Raw genomic sequence first — 15,133 nt, 5'->3', positions numbered from 1 at the left:
TGCAGCACTTGAAACAGTATAAGGGGAGAAGAGGAGGGTGCTGGCAATCTTCTCTCCTCCCTGCTCTTCATGTCACTTTCAAAGCTTGCAAGGGTGTGTTTTGAAAGGGGGCTGCCCCGACCCCAACACCAGGGGTGTGCGGCATGACAGCATTTGGTGCCTTGCTTCAGGCACTGCAGAGTTTTGATCTGATTCTGCTGCTTTATTGTCCCTGAGGGGTAAGATATAGGATCCCCACTTGCAAACGCTGAACACAAACAGTTCCTGCAAGACATTTGTTCAGTTTTCATCACTGCAAAATGGTGATGGGTGGTGTGAAATCCAGGTGTCGGAGCCAAATTTTAAGTGTAGGTATCTTATTGTGCTGATCAACTGTGGGGAGGAGGGATGCTAGGGACCTTTCCTTGAAGGGAGAGTAGGGTTGGGGAGCACAATGATGGGGTGAAATACACCAATTAGAACCTAGTAAATGGCCTTGCTAATTTAGCTTGTCCCACCATAGTCTCTATTTGCCACACCAGCAAACAGGTATCTTCTGTTGCCTTCTTTATGCATAAAAGGTCCCATGGATTGGATAAATGTGTTTGCATCTGCAGTGGATGTTTCCTAAACAAGGTTTTGATTTTTCTTCTCTCTTTGAATTCTTCATCCGACTCCACTTTTGTCTGTGATATTATTTCCTGTCATTTTGTGAGCAGGTACCATGTCAGGTGTCTGGGCATAATCCAGTTCTTTTTCTTGAAATGATTTGGACCATTTATATTAAAATGTCGGTCTGCTTCTTTTCATTTTAATAAAAATCACATTGCATATACAGTATTACAATAATCAGTAGTTGTAAAATTGAGGGCGATGCAATACAACTGTTATATGATCACAGATAAACTTTAGCACTAGATATATTATTTCATATTAATATACATGATACTTAATTATTTATATTGGAATATATTGCCCATATGGCACTCCACCTCTGACTAAATCACTAAGACATACTCCCCACTGGCTCTGCTATGCCTCCAGCAAGCTCAGTTTTCTTTGGGTTTGCTCAGTGTCCCTGAGCAGAAGTTCTGCATGTGCTCCAATACTCACACAGAGCTTTTCATAAGCGCTTTCTTCCATTTATTTCAAGGAGGGGAGAGCCACAACTATATCCATTTGCATATACAGAGCTGTCACAGTCCTCTCCACTGAAGTGAACAGTGGACTCATGCACTGAAGTTTCTGTATTATTATTATTATTATTATTAATCAAATAATAATAATTTGATTATTATTAATAATAATTTGATTAATAATAATAATTTGATTAATAATAATTTGATTTCTATACCACCCTTCCAAAAATGGCTCAGGGAGGTTTACAGAGAAATAATAAATAAATAAGTTGGACCCCTGTCCCCAAAGGGCTCACAATCTAAAAAGGAACATAAGACAGACACCAGCAACAGTCACTGGAGATACTGTGTTGGGGGTGGATAGGGCCAGTTACTTTCCCCCTGCTAAATAAAGAGAATCACCATGTTAAAAGTGCCTCTTTGCCAAATTAGCAGTATCCAAAGGATATCTGTAAATTGGGGATCATATTTATAAATACTTTATGTGAATATGAATGCATTTTTGCAAGGGATGCCACTGATATCCAGACAAATCTACTTATACTGATTTTGCTTTGGACTCTTCGATTCTCTAAAAAGTCCAGAAAGGGCTCTCCGGTTGCCTGGTCTTGCTAGGCTCGGGACATGGAGAGGTCATTCACACAACCCAAAACTGTTTTCTATCTAGGTTTGGGAGCTGTGTGTGCTCCCAATATTCAGTTGGGTGGAAGCAAGATAGGAGGAAAACCTAGGTAGAAGGGATTATGTGGAAGCAAGGTAGGAGGAAAACTTGGGTAGCTTTTCCTCTTACCTTGCTTCCACACAATCACTTCTACCAACCAATCTGGGCTTATTCTAACCTACAGGCTTCAAATAACCTGTTATCTATAACCTTGGGTACAGATCTCGGCTTATTTGAATTCAGTAGGGTTAAAATAAGCCAACACTGGTTGATTCAGACCAGTTATGGCTTCTTGTAACCCAGATAGGAAGTAGACACTTGCATGAGGATAGGAGGGGGAAAGCGCATGTTCCCAAGGCTCAGGGACTTTATGCAGGGTCTTCCTTTAACAAAGATTCCATGTGGTGTCTGAACCAGCCAGTAAACTAACTACAGTTAGACTAAATAACCATGGTTCTTCATGATGTCTGAACTCAGCCTATCTTTCTACATGATTGGGGCAAATTCAAATTCGAACACATGGAACTGTCTCCATTGTGTCTAACTTGGCTCTGAGAGAGTAATTCATGGAGTTATGTGGTAAGTGGCCATGAATGCACTCAGGGGTATAGCTATAATTGAGTGGATGGGTTCAAAGAACCTGGGCCCTCCAGCTCCTGAGGGCCCCCCAGCTCTATCCCTTCCTATTTTTTTTTCATTATCTCCCTCACTCTGAGGGGCCACCGGGGAGAGGGGCGAACACAGGCCCACTCTCCCCTAGCTACGCCCCTGAATGCACTTAAATATTGTAAAATAGTGGGTTATATCTTCTAATATATTCTACCATATATAGTCTGAGTATGGGCAAAAGCTGAGTTTTTAGTTTTTTTCCTGAACTGCTAGTGCTACACTTGAGAAATAACAGTCTTCTAAGTAGTGCCCACAACAATCCTACGGCTGATGGCACCAGGTAGTGTGTAGATGAAAAGGACTAGGAATATTATCAAAATAATCAGAATCAGCCCAATGATGATGTATTTCTTGAAATTTTTCCAGATGAGGTAATACAAACACTTGAAAGGGTTCACAAACCAGGAGAAGGAAGTGTCGGGTCGGCTGGATTAAGAATGGGAGAGAGAGAGAAAACACATTATTAGTACCAGACAGATCTATATTCAACAAGATAATTATATTATTGTTTTTGGAAGTAACTGCAACTGAAAAGGGGAATTTTCTATTTCCCCCCTATGCAAATCGGACTAAGATAAAGGTTTCCTGTCCACACAATACTACCATGCATTTCTGTACAATTACATCACTGGAATAGTGTGTTTTATTCCTAGAATCTTCCCAGAATCATACAATTTGGGTAGTCATTGAGATGTGGGAAAAATAATACTTAAGGGAGCAGTCATTCGTATCCTGACCATAGGAAATGGCAACTACAAATTCTTTCCACTCCTGAGTGTTCCACTTGCAATGCAAGATAAGTTTATACATTAAAATTGGTGTGGAGCTACCTCTGTGTAGTTGGACCCAAGCCACAATGTAGCACTAGCACAAAAAGGAACCATGGCATCTCCTCATCCCATGTGGCTACTGTACACGGGTGTTACTTGTGCAAAATGGGACCTATCCTTTTGACCATGTACCTTTGCTCCATCAAGATTAACATCTATTTAAATTAGCTGTGTAATGCATTATAACTTCAGCTTTCTCCAACATTTGTGCAAAAGCCATATTACGAAGCAAGAGAGCTTGGGCAGGCAGTATTTATCTTGGACATAAGAATACAAAGAGAGTCCTAACAGATCACACCAAAGTTCTATAAGTTATCTAGTCTAGCATCCTGTTTCCAACAGAGACCAGCTAGATGCTCCTGGGAATTTATTCGAACAGCACTGCCCGTCACCTTCCCCCTAGTTGGGCCTATTTTGGATTTATGAGCCCAGCTTGGGATAGGGGTGGTGGTTAAATGGCTGCAGAGGGTAATTTGGAAGGGCAGGATCCATGAGTGCAGTAACTATTAGGTACCCCCTTGTCCTATGCCTGTATTGTTGGGATGTGCAGGAATCTACAAGAAAATTTCACTTGTTTTATATAACTCATTTGGCCTTCCTTGAAAATTCTTTTTGAAGAACCCTGGAATTTGCATCAAGTTTAACTGTTTTTAAACATTTCAGTGTCAACCCTAATTATCATTACAAGGAAACCAAGGGTTGGGAACCTCTTGTTTGCCCTGTAACATGTAGCTCTGCCTTAAGCACACAATGAAGTACAGTAGCTTGTAGTGTAGACTCTTACTGGCTGTGCATTGCAGGGCTTTCCACTTTGGGTCCCCAGATATTGGACTACAGCTCCCATCATGCCCTGTCACAAGCCTGGGGGGACCAAGGTTGGAAACTCCTGGTGTACAGCATGCATGTGACCTGCAGCAGTTGCTCCTTGGGAAATGCTAGTTAATATTATCTCATTACTCAACAAGTCCCAAGCTCTTGCAGATGCCATAAACACAAGAAAATTAAAATGATCTATCATGGCAAGTAATGCCTTCTTTTCCCTCTTTAAGCTGGTCTAGCCTTGTGCATCTTGTAAATAAAATTATGGAAAATGACAGTATGTTAAAGTCAGAAAATACAACCTCATTTTCTGAATGGCCTGGGGAAACATCTGCAAAAGAGGATGATCAGATGTTCCGATAATGGCCGAGTTGGTACATAATGTTATATTCATAATCTTATATATGACTGGATGGAGGGGACCCAGCTACTTTGGATAAGCAACTCTTTTCATATCAAAAGATCTACAACTCTAAGCCACAGTGTCACCCCACCATTTTCACTGTTCCATTCACAGTGGACGCAGGGGAACATTTCCATGTCTTTTTCTGGAGGGCAGGGAAGAAGAAACTGGGGAGAGGCATAAAATTCACTGGCGGTAGCAGCATTTCTCCTACTGCAACAACAACAATTTATATAACGCTTTCCAACAAAAGTTTCCAAAGTGGTCTATAAAAAGACTGACTGACTGACTAAATAAATATATAAGAAAGATGGCTCCCTGTCCCCAAAGGGCTCACAGTCTAAAAAGGAAATATAGGATAGACACCAGCAACAGCCACTGGAGGGATGCTATGCTGGGGATGGATAGGGCCAGTTGCTCTCCCCCTGCTAAATATCAGAGAATCGCCACTTTAAAAAGGTACCTCTTTGCCCAGTTAGCTTATTGCCAGCTACCATTCCTCCCACCCCACAATCTTGCCTTCCAAGGAACACCACATATAGCATCATTTTGAAGGGTGTTCTGGGGGGAAATGGCCACCCGCAGTGAAGCAGCAGCAGCCACCAAACAAAGTAAGGTAGGAGGTCAGTGTGGGCCTCCCTTTTGCCTTCCCCCAATTCTGAGTCAAAAATTCTCACCTGCGAATGTGTGGCTCAGCCTTAATCATGGTATGCCACAGGGGTTCCCAAGCAGCAGTACTCTAGAAGTTGCAGAACTACAACTCCCACCATCCCCAGCTACAACGTTCCACTGCTTGGGAACCCCTGGTATACCGGATGAGCCCAAATCCTAGCAGCAGCAGAAGGGGGTGCAGGAAAACACTGTCCTAACCAATCTATTTCCTTCCCTAGCTGCTCTTGGATTTTGAGCTCCAAAACCTGGACGCCAGACGTAACACTTCACTTCCTGTGCTGTGCAAGTGAATGACCGGCAGGACTTACTTTGGCTTTTCCAAAGGTTCTGGCTCCTTCCGAGCTTTGCCCACTGGATTTTTCTCAGCTTCCTCTGCTGTGACTAGATGAAATTCAGCTTCCACTTTGCCCTAGGTTGAGGGGGAAAGTCTGTTTAGTTAATAGCATCTAAATGTCGCATTATGAGTTCTTTCCTCATCAGCATTTGTGAGCCATTCCTTTAGAATGTAGATATAAAGCCATCAGTTGATGGTTACAAATGAATCACTCTGTCTGTGTGTGTGCGCGTGCGTGTGTGCGCGTTGGAGATGGAGTTCCAGTGCATCGACCTCTTGCACCAACTGTCCTAATAACCACTAGGGACATTGGGAGTAGAGACAGTGAGTCAGGGTCTCCCTATCTGTCCCTATTCTATGACCCCTGGACTGACTCTGAGGAGAGCTGGTCTTGTGGTAGCAAGCATGACTTGTCCCCTTAGCTAAGCAGGGTCCACCCTGGTTGCATATGAATGGGAGACAAGAAGTGTGAGCACTGTGAGATATTCCCCTCAGGGGATGGAGGTGCTCTGGGAAGAGCCTCTAGCTTCCAAGTTCCCTCCCTGGCTTCTCCAAGATAGGGCTGAGAGAGATTCCTGCCTGCAACCTTGGAGAAGCCACTGCCAGTCTGTGAAGACAATACTGAGCTAGATAGACCAATGGTCTGACTCAGTATATGGCAGCTTCCTATGTTGCTATGTTCACTTCCTGTGCTGAGTCACAATCCTTCCTTTCCTCCTAGAGAGCAGATGGAAGCACCTCTCTCTCTCTCTCCTTACCTATCCATTATGTAGTCCTTTAGATTAGATATAGGTCTTTCCTATCTCAGTGTATTTAACCAATAAATGTTTAGTGTTTAGTCATACAAGGATCTCCATGTGTTTTCTCTAAATAGCTGCAATATCCCAACCAGCCTCTGCTACCTACGCTGTAACTGGAGTGTGTGCTCATTCCTTAGTGCTCTGCTGTTTTACCTATTGTGGGTAAAAATCAACAACCTCTAACAGTGTGTGCACGTGCACGCGCAGACACACACACACACACACACACACACACACACACACACACACACACACACTGGTGTTTTGCCTAAGGGTATCTAATGAGTACATGGTAGAGAGAAGATTTGAACCAGAGAATTTCCAATGTACAGTGCAGTCTCCCAGCACAATTCTATACCAGCTTAATCATACCTGCCTTTTCCACCTATCCCTTCCACCCTGGTGCAATAGACAGGAACTGGTACTTTCCCTGCTGCACAGTATTGAAAGACACATGGAGGAAAGAAGTTTCTGTTTTCAGGATTGAAGAAAACATTCCTCTTTTCCTTCCAGGCCAGTGGGTAACACAGGGTAAACAAGGTGATCTAAATTAGGGTCATTTTTTCCCCTTCAGAAGGGTTGGGGAGCCCTAAAGTTAAACTTGGCAGAGCCACACCAGATTCCGCATCTTTAAGCAACTGCTTGCGAAATGACTGGATTTTCCTTGGGGCCAAAAACTTGGAAGGGGTTCATATGGTTACACAGTCTCCACTTCCCCAAGTGGTAAGTAGTAGTTCAGGGACAGCACTACAGGATTTCATTTCCTTTTGCCTGAGATAACGCAGGAGACGTACAGTGTCTTTTATATCATTGTATATAGATTGAGTGTGGAGGAACAGGCACGTACTGAGATAGATGGCACTAATCTGTAAAGCAGGATCAGTTCCCCCCAAAGCAAGGAACATGGACTTGGAGTCCCCCATGCTCCTTTCCCCAGCCAGCTCCAAAGGCCTATGTGTCCATTGCTACCCACTCTGGCACTCAGAATGGCTTCTCCTTCTGCCACACACATTTACACACACTCCCTATATGATTCTGGTCTCACTCCCACCCAAGTTGCGAAGTGAATCCTAGCTGGTAGTAGCTACCAACTTTAAATGGGTAATTTAAGGAACAGAGCACAGTGAAAAAACAATCTCTCAGGGGATAATGTTTAATGTTAACCTTGGGTCCCCAATTCCTGTTGAAGACCAACAGCATCTGGGGACCAAAGACTGAGAACCCCAGCATTAACTGATCCTCAGCAAGCAGTCAACAACAACAACAGAAAGATCAGTTGAGAGCCATTAAAACATAATATGCAGCTAACTTTTTAGGAAGGTCAAGTGAGAGATCTTGGCTGGGAGGTTTCCCCACTACTAGTGAAGGACCAGAAACCATGTATTACGTACTCCATGCATGTGGAGTCCATGCATATGTTTAAGAGATTGCCAATAAAGATTATTAAGAAGAAGCTGTAGAGCTTGTTAACAACCTCATTGGATACATGCTAACTTGTTGCAATGGTGTGTGATAAAAGAATAGAATGGAGTGGCAAGATGGTTAGGAGAATAGTGCTCCTGTCCCTTTAACAGTTGTGTTGAAGCGGAAATTTCAGCAGATTACAGCTTTCTACAGGCTGCCACAATCCCCTCTTCTTCCCCACTATTAAAGATACTGTCTCTCTATCCTCCTTTGCCTTGAATATTTTAAACAGAAACAGACCCTTGCATTAACTATGACACATACAGGTCAGCACAAAAACCAGTTCAGAAAGATGAAAGAGAGACATAAAATCCATTTGGATATTTAGGTAAGGAGAAGTTTATAGCTGCTGGCACTGATCAGCTGTTAGTTGTCAGTTCTGATCAGAATTCTTGTTTGTGTTCTGACACCTCTCTGTGGTTATGACATAGTTCCAGAATGCACACCTGGCAGCAGCAAAACACTACTGCATCAGAAAAGAGAGGTTTTTTTCTTGTGAAATTAAGAAGTCGATCATGTTGGGGTTTGTGATTATTTAGCAAAGTACCAAGGCAGCTGCCACTACAGTTAACGGAGTGCAGAGTTTAGTTGTTGCAGCTATTGAAGTAACACGCATGGCGATCACCATAGAGTCTAAGTTACTTAACTTGTTTTTTGGTGAAGGACGCTTGAGATAGGAAAGGCCTATCCTAGCTATCAACTACATAATGAATAAGTAGGGAGAGAGAAAGAGGTTTCCATTTTCTCTCTGTGAGGAAAGGAAGAGGGCTGGCTCACTACAGGAAGTACCTGAGGAGTCAAAGCAGGGGTCATAGAGTAGAAGTAAGCAAGGACAGGTAAGGAGACCCTCACTAGCTACCTCTACTGCTCCCAGTGCCCCTTGTGGTCATTAGGATAGTGGGTGCAGAAGGTCAATGCACTGGAACTCCATCTCCAAAAGATAAGGAGAATTTTATTGAACAGGAAAGTGTGCAGCTAGCTAAGCTATGTTGCAGATGGGGCTGTAGGATGTAGATGGCCCCATGGCTCAGTGGTAAAGCATCTGCTTAGCATGCCCAAGGTCCCACGTTCAATCCCTGGCATCTCCAGGTAGGAGCTAAGCTCCCTATGTATCTTCTATAGCCCTGGTCAGCAAGTAGTTTTAAATGGAACCATCTTTTGAATTGAAAAAGAGTCCTAAACATAATCTCAACCCACTAACTCTCTCCACTGTGAGCAAAGGGCACATTGACCCCCTTTTCTCCAGTGCAAACGGCAGCAGGGGCTTTAGCAGAGTCCTCCCCTTTGGCACCACAACAGCTCCCTCAACACAGGAAGCTGCCTCATAGTGAGTCAGGCCAGGGGTCCATCTAGCTCAGGACTGCCTGCACTGACTGGCAGCAGCTCTCCAAGATTCCGGGCAGGAGTCTTTCCCAACCCTACCTGGTGATGCTGCCTGGGACTGAACATGGGACCTTCTGCAGGCAGAGCAGGCAGTGAGCTACGGCCCCATCTCCAAGTTTTGGCTGTAGTATAGAGTTCTCTTCCTAGAGGGGTGAGCATGACTGGTAGGCCTAGTGGGGGGTGGAGTGTTGTGGGGCTGACGAAGGAGGAGACCCCCCCATCCCCACCCCGGCTTGTATCTCAATGCACAGAAGGAGTGAGCAGTTCTGGTGCATAAGAATAAATGGGCTCTGCAAGTCTCCGTTGCTTGTCACACTGGGGAGTTAGAGTGCCCTTTACCTGTGTCTCGACTCAGAAAGAGCCCTGCTGGTTTTGACCAAAGAACTACCTAGTCCAGCATCCTGTCTCCTTCAGTAGCCAATGAAGGAATGGCACTCTGGAGTGCCCACTGGAAGGGCATGAAGGAAATAGCCCTCCGCTACTGGTGTCCCTGAGCAACATGCATTCAGGGGCACACTGCCTCTCTGTAGGTGGGTGTTCCATACAGCCATTGCAACCAATAGCTGTAGATAGAGCTGTCTTTCATGAATACAGTACACAGTCAGGAAATGACTTGACCAGCAAGCCAGAAGTTGCCAGTTCGAATCCCCGCTGGTATGTTTCCCAGACTATGTTTCCCAGACTATAGGAGGATGCTGAAACACATCATCTGTGTGGGAGATGGCAATGGTAAACCCCTCCTGTATTCTTCCAAAGACAACCACAGGGCTCTGTGGTCACCAGGAGTCGACAATGACTCGATGGCACTCTTTACCTTTAATCCCCTTTTCAAGCCATCTAAGCTAGAGCCCACATCTTGTGGCATCAAATCAGCTCGGGTGCATGGGAGCAGGAAGTCTTCAGAATAAGAAGCCATGCAGAAGGCCAGACAGGAGGTCCCTGGAGCACCCACTGACTACCCCTACTTTATAGAATCAATACCTTGAAGGTAGACAAGTCCCAGCCTTAAAAGGAAGAACCCAATTAAGGGGAAGGATCAGGTCTGGAGGTAATGGGATCAAACCTATGGAACCCTGTGTCTCCAAGGGAGCTCAAGGTTAGTTCTCCAAGGGAGCTAGGGTTGTTTTTTAATCAGCTCAGCACAGAATCCGTTAATGTGTTTTTGAAAAATGTATGCTTTTCAAGAGTAGGGCTGTGGAGAAAACATGGCTGATGACATCTCAGAATTCAGAAGGGAGTTGAGCAGGCCTTCCAGTGATTGAGGTTTGGGGAATGCATTGATTATCTGCCCAGCCATTTGGCTCTCTGTGCAGGATTTGAAATCCTGCCTCCTGGCAACTGGCAGCCTTAATCAGCCCACTCCTGGTATCTGATATTTCATTAACCAATGTCTCCTCTGCAAAGCTATGATGGTTAAAAATATGATCTTTGATGCATGAATGCTGATTTCCCCCCAATAATGCAAAATTCCATGGCAACTCCACAGATGGAATCCACACATCCCTGTCCGAAATATTCCTTCCATTTGCACTTTAATTAAACAAGGACATACAGATCAGGACAATTAAATGCAGAGAGATTGTATATAGTCTGCAATGTAAAAAAGGCACTTGGGGAAAATTCTAATCATGTGCTTTCAGTATTAAAAAGATGCCTCGTGGATTCAGTATTTTTTTTCATGGCTCTCTGCATGTAAATGGTGAGATTCTTCAGGAATAATTATTGCTATTTGATCTGCCATAATCCTTCCTCTGTAATTGCATTTACCCAGTGCTATGTAAATGAAAAATAATATGAATCAAATCATGGGAGTCATCAGAATTATAAAGTTAGACTGACTCTGAAATGCCTTCCACGTTATGCTCCTAAAACTTCCCTGTTTGGAGCAAGGGTGTTTAAGCATATCGGGTCAACCCTGTTGCAGTGAATCCAGCCAAGCACCTGAAGTTCTGAGTAATGAATGTGTACCGAGAGACCAGTCGCTTGGTGTTAATATGAGCCACCACATTCAGGTCAGGATGCCCTGGCTAAGCTCTCTATTACTTTCCACACTGACATTTTCATTCCAGCTATAGCAAGCTTTAGAAAACTCCCTTATTAATCTTGGGAGGACAAAATTTCCACCACATGGAGAAGTGTGCAGAAGGAACCCTTCAAAGATGCTTAGTGGTTATCATTGCAAAGCTATATTAAAATACCAGTGATATTTGATATCTGAAACTGTTCACTTTAGTAATGGTGCTCCAGTTCTGAAGGAAGGTCAGCAGTGGCCTGTGTTCCATAATTGAACGTTGCTGCTTCTTCTGTTTGTGGTGCTGTACGTGCCACCAAAATGCTCCCCCACCTCAAGTTCCCCCACCCCTTCCCAATGCTCTCCATCCTCCTCCTGCTGCCATCTGACCATCCACCTACTCACTACCATTTGGCTCTTGGCCAATGAGTGCCCCCCAGCTCTCTTTTATGTAGCTGTGTTTTATCTATCTATTTATTTATTTATTTTTCCAGGTTGTTTTTATTGAAGTTTCATTATTGGTTCGTATCTTGTTGTTAACTGCCCTGAGGTCTTAGGACAAAGGGTGGTTTAGAAAGATAAACAAATGTAAGTTTCCATACCATGTCCTATTGGGGAAATAGGGACATGTTGGCAGGTATGAGTTCCCCCAGTGGGCAAACAGCAGTGGGTGTGGTTTTCATCAGGAAATGAGTGCTGGGGGAAGGGCGAGACTGAACACTGAGGTCCTGCCCTGGAAAGCCGCCTTCCCACCCCTGCGGCAGCTAAAATATAAAGAGACAGAAGATCCAGGCAGGGATCTTTGTCATCTTGTCTACTTCAGCCCTCAGAGAAATGCCGTTCTTGATGCTGGAGAGGAAACAGAATGCTGCAGAGCCAGTCAATATCTCAATGCTGCAGGGCCAGAATGTCGAGAAAGGTATGGGATTTGGATTTATAACATGCCAAAGGACTGTGCTGCTGATCTGTGTGATATTTGAGTCTATATGCCACACACATTTTTAAAACTCTCAGTCAGTGGTATTAACCTGTCATATCTAACAGTGCTTTTCGTACTCTTGGATTATACCAGTACAAACTTTACTGCTTCTAGCCAAAGGCAATTCAAATGTGAGAAAACAAACAAAAACAAAACATTCAATGCATACAAAAACAGATACCTCCAGTACAGGTTAAAACAGATTTTAAAGATCCCCTCTCCAGTACTTACACATATTATTACAGAATCCAACACTCAAATAAGTATAAAATGTGAATGAAATACCAGATAAAATTATCAAAGATGTGAAATATGCCATTTTCTTGTATATGCTGGGCTTGAATTTGCCTGGCAAACTTTGGAACCACTTCCAAAACACTGGGTCTGTGTGGTGGAATGGTTAGCATGTTCAACTAGGACTGGGGAGAATCAAGTTAAGATCCTCGTTCAGCTCTGAAACTCACTAGGTGACTCTGGGCCAGTCATTTGTCTCTCAGCCTAACCTACCTCACAAGGTTGCTGTGAGGGTAAACATAAACCGCTCTGGGCTCCTTGGAGGAACATAACAACATAGGAAGCTGCCTTATACCGAGTCAGCCCTGTAGACCATCTAGCTCAGTATTGTTTACACAGACTGGCAGCGACTACTCCAAGGTTGCTGGCAGGAGTCTCTCTCAGCTGTATCTTGGAGATGCCTGGGAGGGAACCTGGGACCTTCTGCATGCAAGCATGAAGATGCTCTTCCCAGAGTGGACCCATCCCGTAAGGGGAATATCTTACAGTGCTCACACATGTAGTCTCCCATTCAAACGCAAACCAAAGTGGACCCTGACTAGCAAAGGGAACAATTCATGCTTGCGACCACAAGACCAGCTCTCCTTCTGATAGATAGATAGATAAAAATGGCAACATCAGAGTACTACCAGATCTCAGCACTCTCCACCAGTTGTGGGAGACACTTTCTTTGATCTTGGCTTACTTACCGTGAGTTCTCCAGCTTTGATGAAGGGCCACCAGCCTCTGACACGCTTTTGCTGAAATATAGAAATCTTGTTCTCCTCTGTGATTGCGGTCACCATGCTTATGTCACAGCGCTTCGCGGTTTTGGCTGCCCGGGGAAAGCCATTAAGGTTCATTTCAAGGGAGCCTTAAGGGGGAAATAAAATCCTGTATCATTCAGAGACCCGTTAGTTTAATTCATGTCCTTTGCCACATTAGAGGCGTATAATTTGTATCATAGGCTTATTCCTTGCTGCATTTGTCTTTATGATGATCAGAGGACGACGTAGGGTGGCATAATATTTATTATTAATTAATTAATTATTATAAGAAATGAATAAATAAATAAATAAATAAATAAATAAATAAATTTGTGTGTGTGTGTGTAATACAGGTGGCCTTCAACCACAAACTCCGTATACATGGTGTTGCATATCCGTGATTGTGTCTTAGAGACCCAGTTTCATTATCTGACTCAAGGTTTCGTAATTTGCAGTTTCCATATCTGCGCCTTTAGGCAGGAACGGAACCCCCGCGAATAACGAGGGCCACCTCTAGAGACAATATAGGGTTAAAAAATAATAATGTTAAAAAGGTAAAACACCAGGCTAGAACTGAAATTAAAAGTTATTAGCAAAAAGCTAAAAAGCATATTAAGATGAAACTGCTCCACTTGCCTCTGCTTAGGATGTTGCTGTAGCTAAGTCAACACACATTTCTACATCTTGTGTCAGAGTTCAACAAATCTATGTGTTCAGAGGCAGTATGCCTCTGAGAGCAACAGCAGGAAACAGTTATTGCTTTCACCTCCTGTTTGTGGGCTTCCCAGAGCATCTGGCTGGTCACGATGGAAAGCAGGACACTGGACTAGATGGATCTTTGGTCTGACCCTGCAAGGTTCTGCTTATTGTTAGAAGTGAGAATTCTAAAGCATTGCTCTTAGCACCACAGTAACCAATCCTGGCCACAAGAGGCATGAAGAGTTGTGCTAATAGGTCTGTCTTGGTCAGTTATGAGTCAGAATTGTTCAGTTGTTCTTGAAGGCTAGTGCCTGTTTGGGTATGCTGTTCTGTGTCTCTCTCAGTATGTGATGTTTAGTTTCTTAATAAATCTTTATTTCTTTTTTGAACTCAACCTACTGTCTCTGGATAGTCTCTTGGGCTAAACTTCTTTACCACCAGAGCTTACTCTGCTGTGTGAAGACTTTACCTCAACCAACTTTCTTTCTTTCTTTCTTTCTTTCTTTCTTTCTTTCTTTCTTTCTTTCTTTCTTTCTTTCTTTCTTTCCTTTCTTTCTTTCTTTCACCCAAAACTTATGTCTCTGGGCGGTTTACAACAAAGGAAGGCAGGGCTTTGGGCTTGACTTCAACAGATTTTTCTAGATGACATTTTAAAAAGATGGATTCTTTCTTTCCTTCCTTCCAGCTATGTGTGTATGAGGCCCCATCCATTATCTGGACCATAACATCTTGTTCCCATGCAATGGATGCACAATCTCTCTCTCCCCCCATCTCCTTTTCAGGGCTGCACAACTGGCCCTCTGGCTGTTGCTGGACTACCATCATCGCCAGCCCACTTTGGCTAATGGTCAGGGATGCTCGGAACTGTAGCCCAACATCTGCTGGAAGGCCAAAGTTGTGCAGCCCTGGTTTCTGTGTATCAGATAGCCTTGCTCAGGAGGCATGTCTGTTCTTCATTGCTGTGGATGTATGTCTAGAAGGAGGACCTTCTAAGAAGGATCTGAATGCTCCTTATTTAAGATGGCATTCAGCAGAGTTAACAGAGGATTATCTTCCTTGCAAGTCTTCAGGAGAGCCTTAAAGACCCATCCTTTTAGCCTGTCTTTTAATGATATTTATATTTTATTTATTTATTTATCATAATTTTATACCGCCTGATATGTACATCTCTAGGCGGTGTACAAAATTTAAAACACAATATAAAACAGTAAAAAATCTCTCAAAATACAGTAAAACAATCTTATAAAATAA

General features: G+C 43.5%; 1 protein-coding gene across 1 annotated transcript in view; it reads right to left on the bottom strand.

The window, feature by feature from the left end:
• Nucleotides 1–1,935: 1,935 nt before the first annotated feature.
• FER1L6 (fer-1 like family member 6) overlaps nt 1,936–15,133 on the bottom strand; it is a 160,139-nt gene continuing 146,941 nt past the window's right edge. The window contains exons 39-41 of the mRNA XM_053245966.1: nt 13,127–13,290; nt 5,481–5,581; nt 1,936–2,874 (exon numbers count right to left, since the gene is read on the bottom strand). Coding sequence (XP_053101941.1) covers nt 2,688–2,874; nt 5,481–5,581; nt 13,127–13,290 — 452 coding nt within the window. The 3' untranslated portion in view covers nt 1,936–2,687. The remainder of the gene's footprint in view (nt 2,875–5,480; nt 5,582–13,126; nt 13,291–15,133) is intronic.

This window comes from Hemicordylus capensis, chromosome 4, assembly GCF_027244095.1.
Source record: "Hemicordylus capensis ecotype Gifberg chromosome 4, rHemCap1.1.pri, whole genome shotgun sequence".
Taxonomy (NCBI): Eukaryota; Metazoa; Chordata; class Lepidosauria; order Squamata; family Cordylidae; genus Hemicordylus; species Hemicordylus capensis.
The sequence above is the reverse complement of the archived record's forward strand: the minus strand, read 5'-3'. Positions and strand labels throughout refer to the sequence as shown.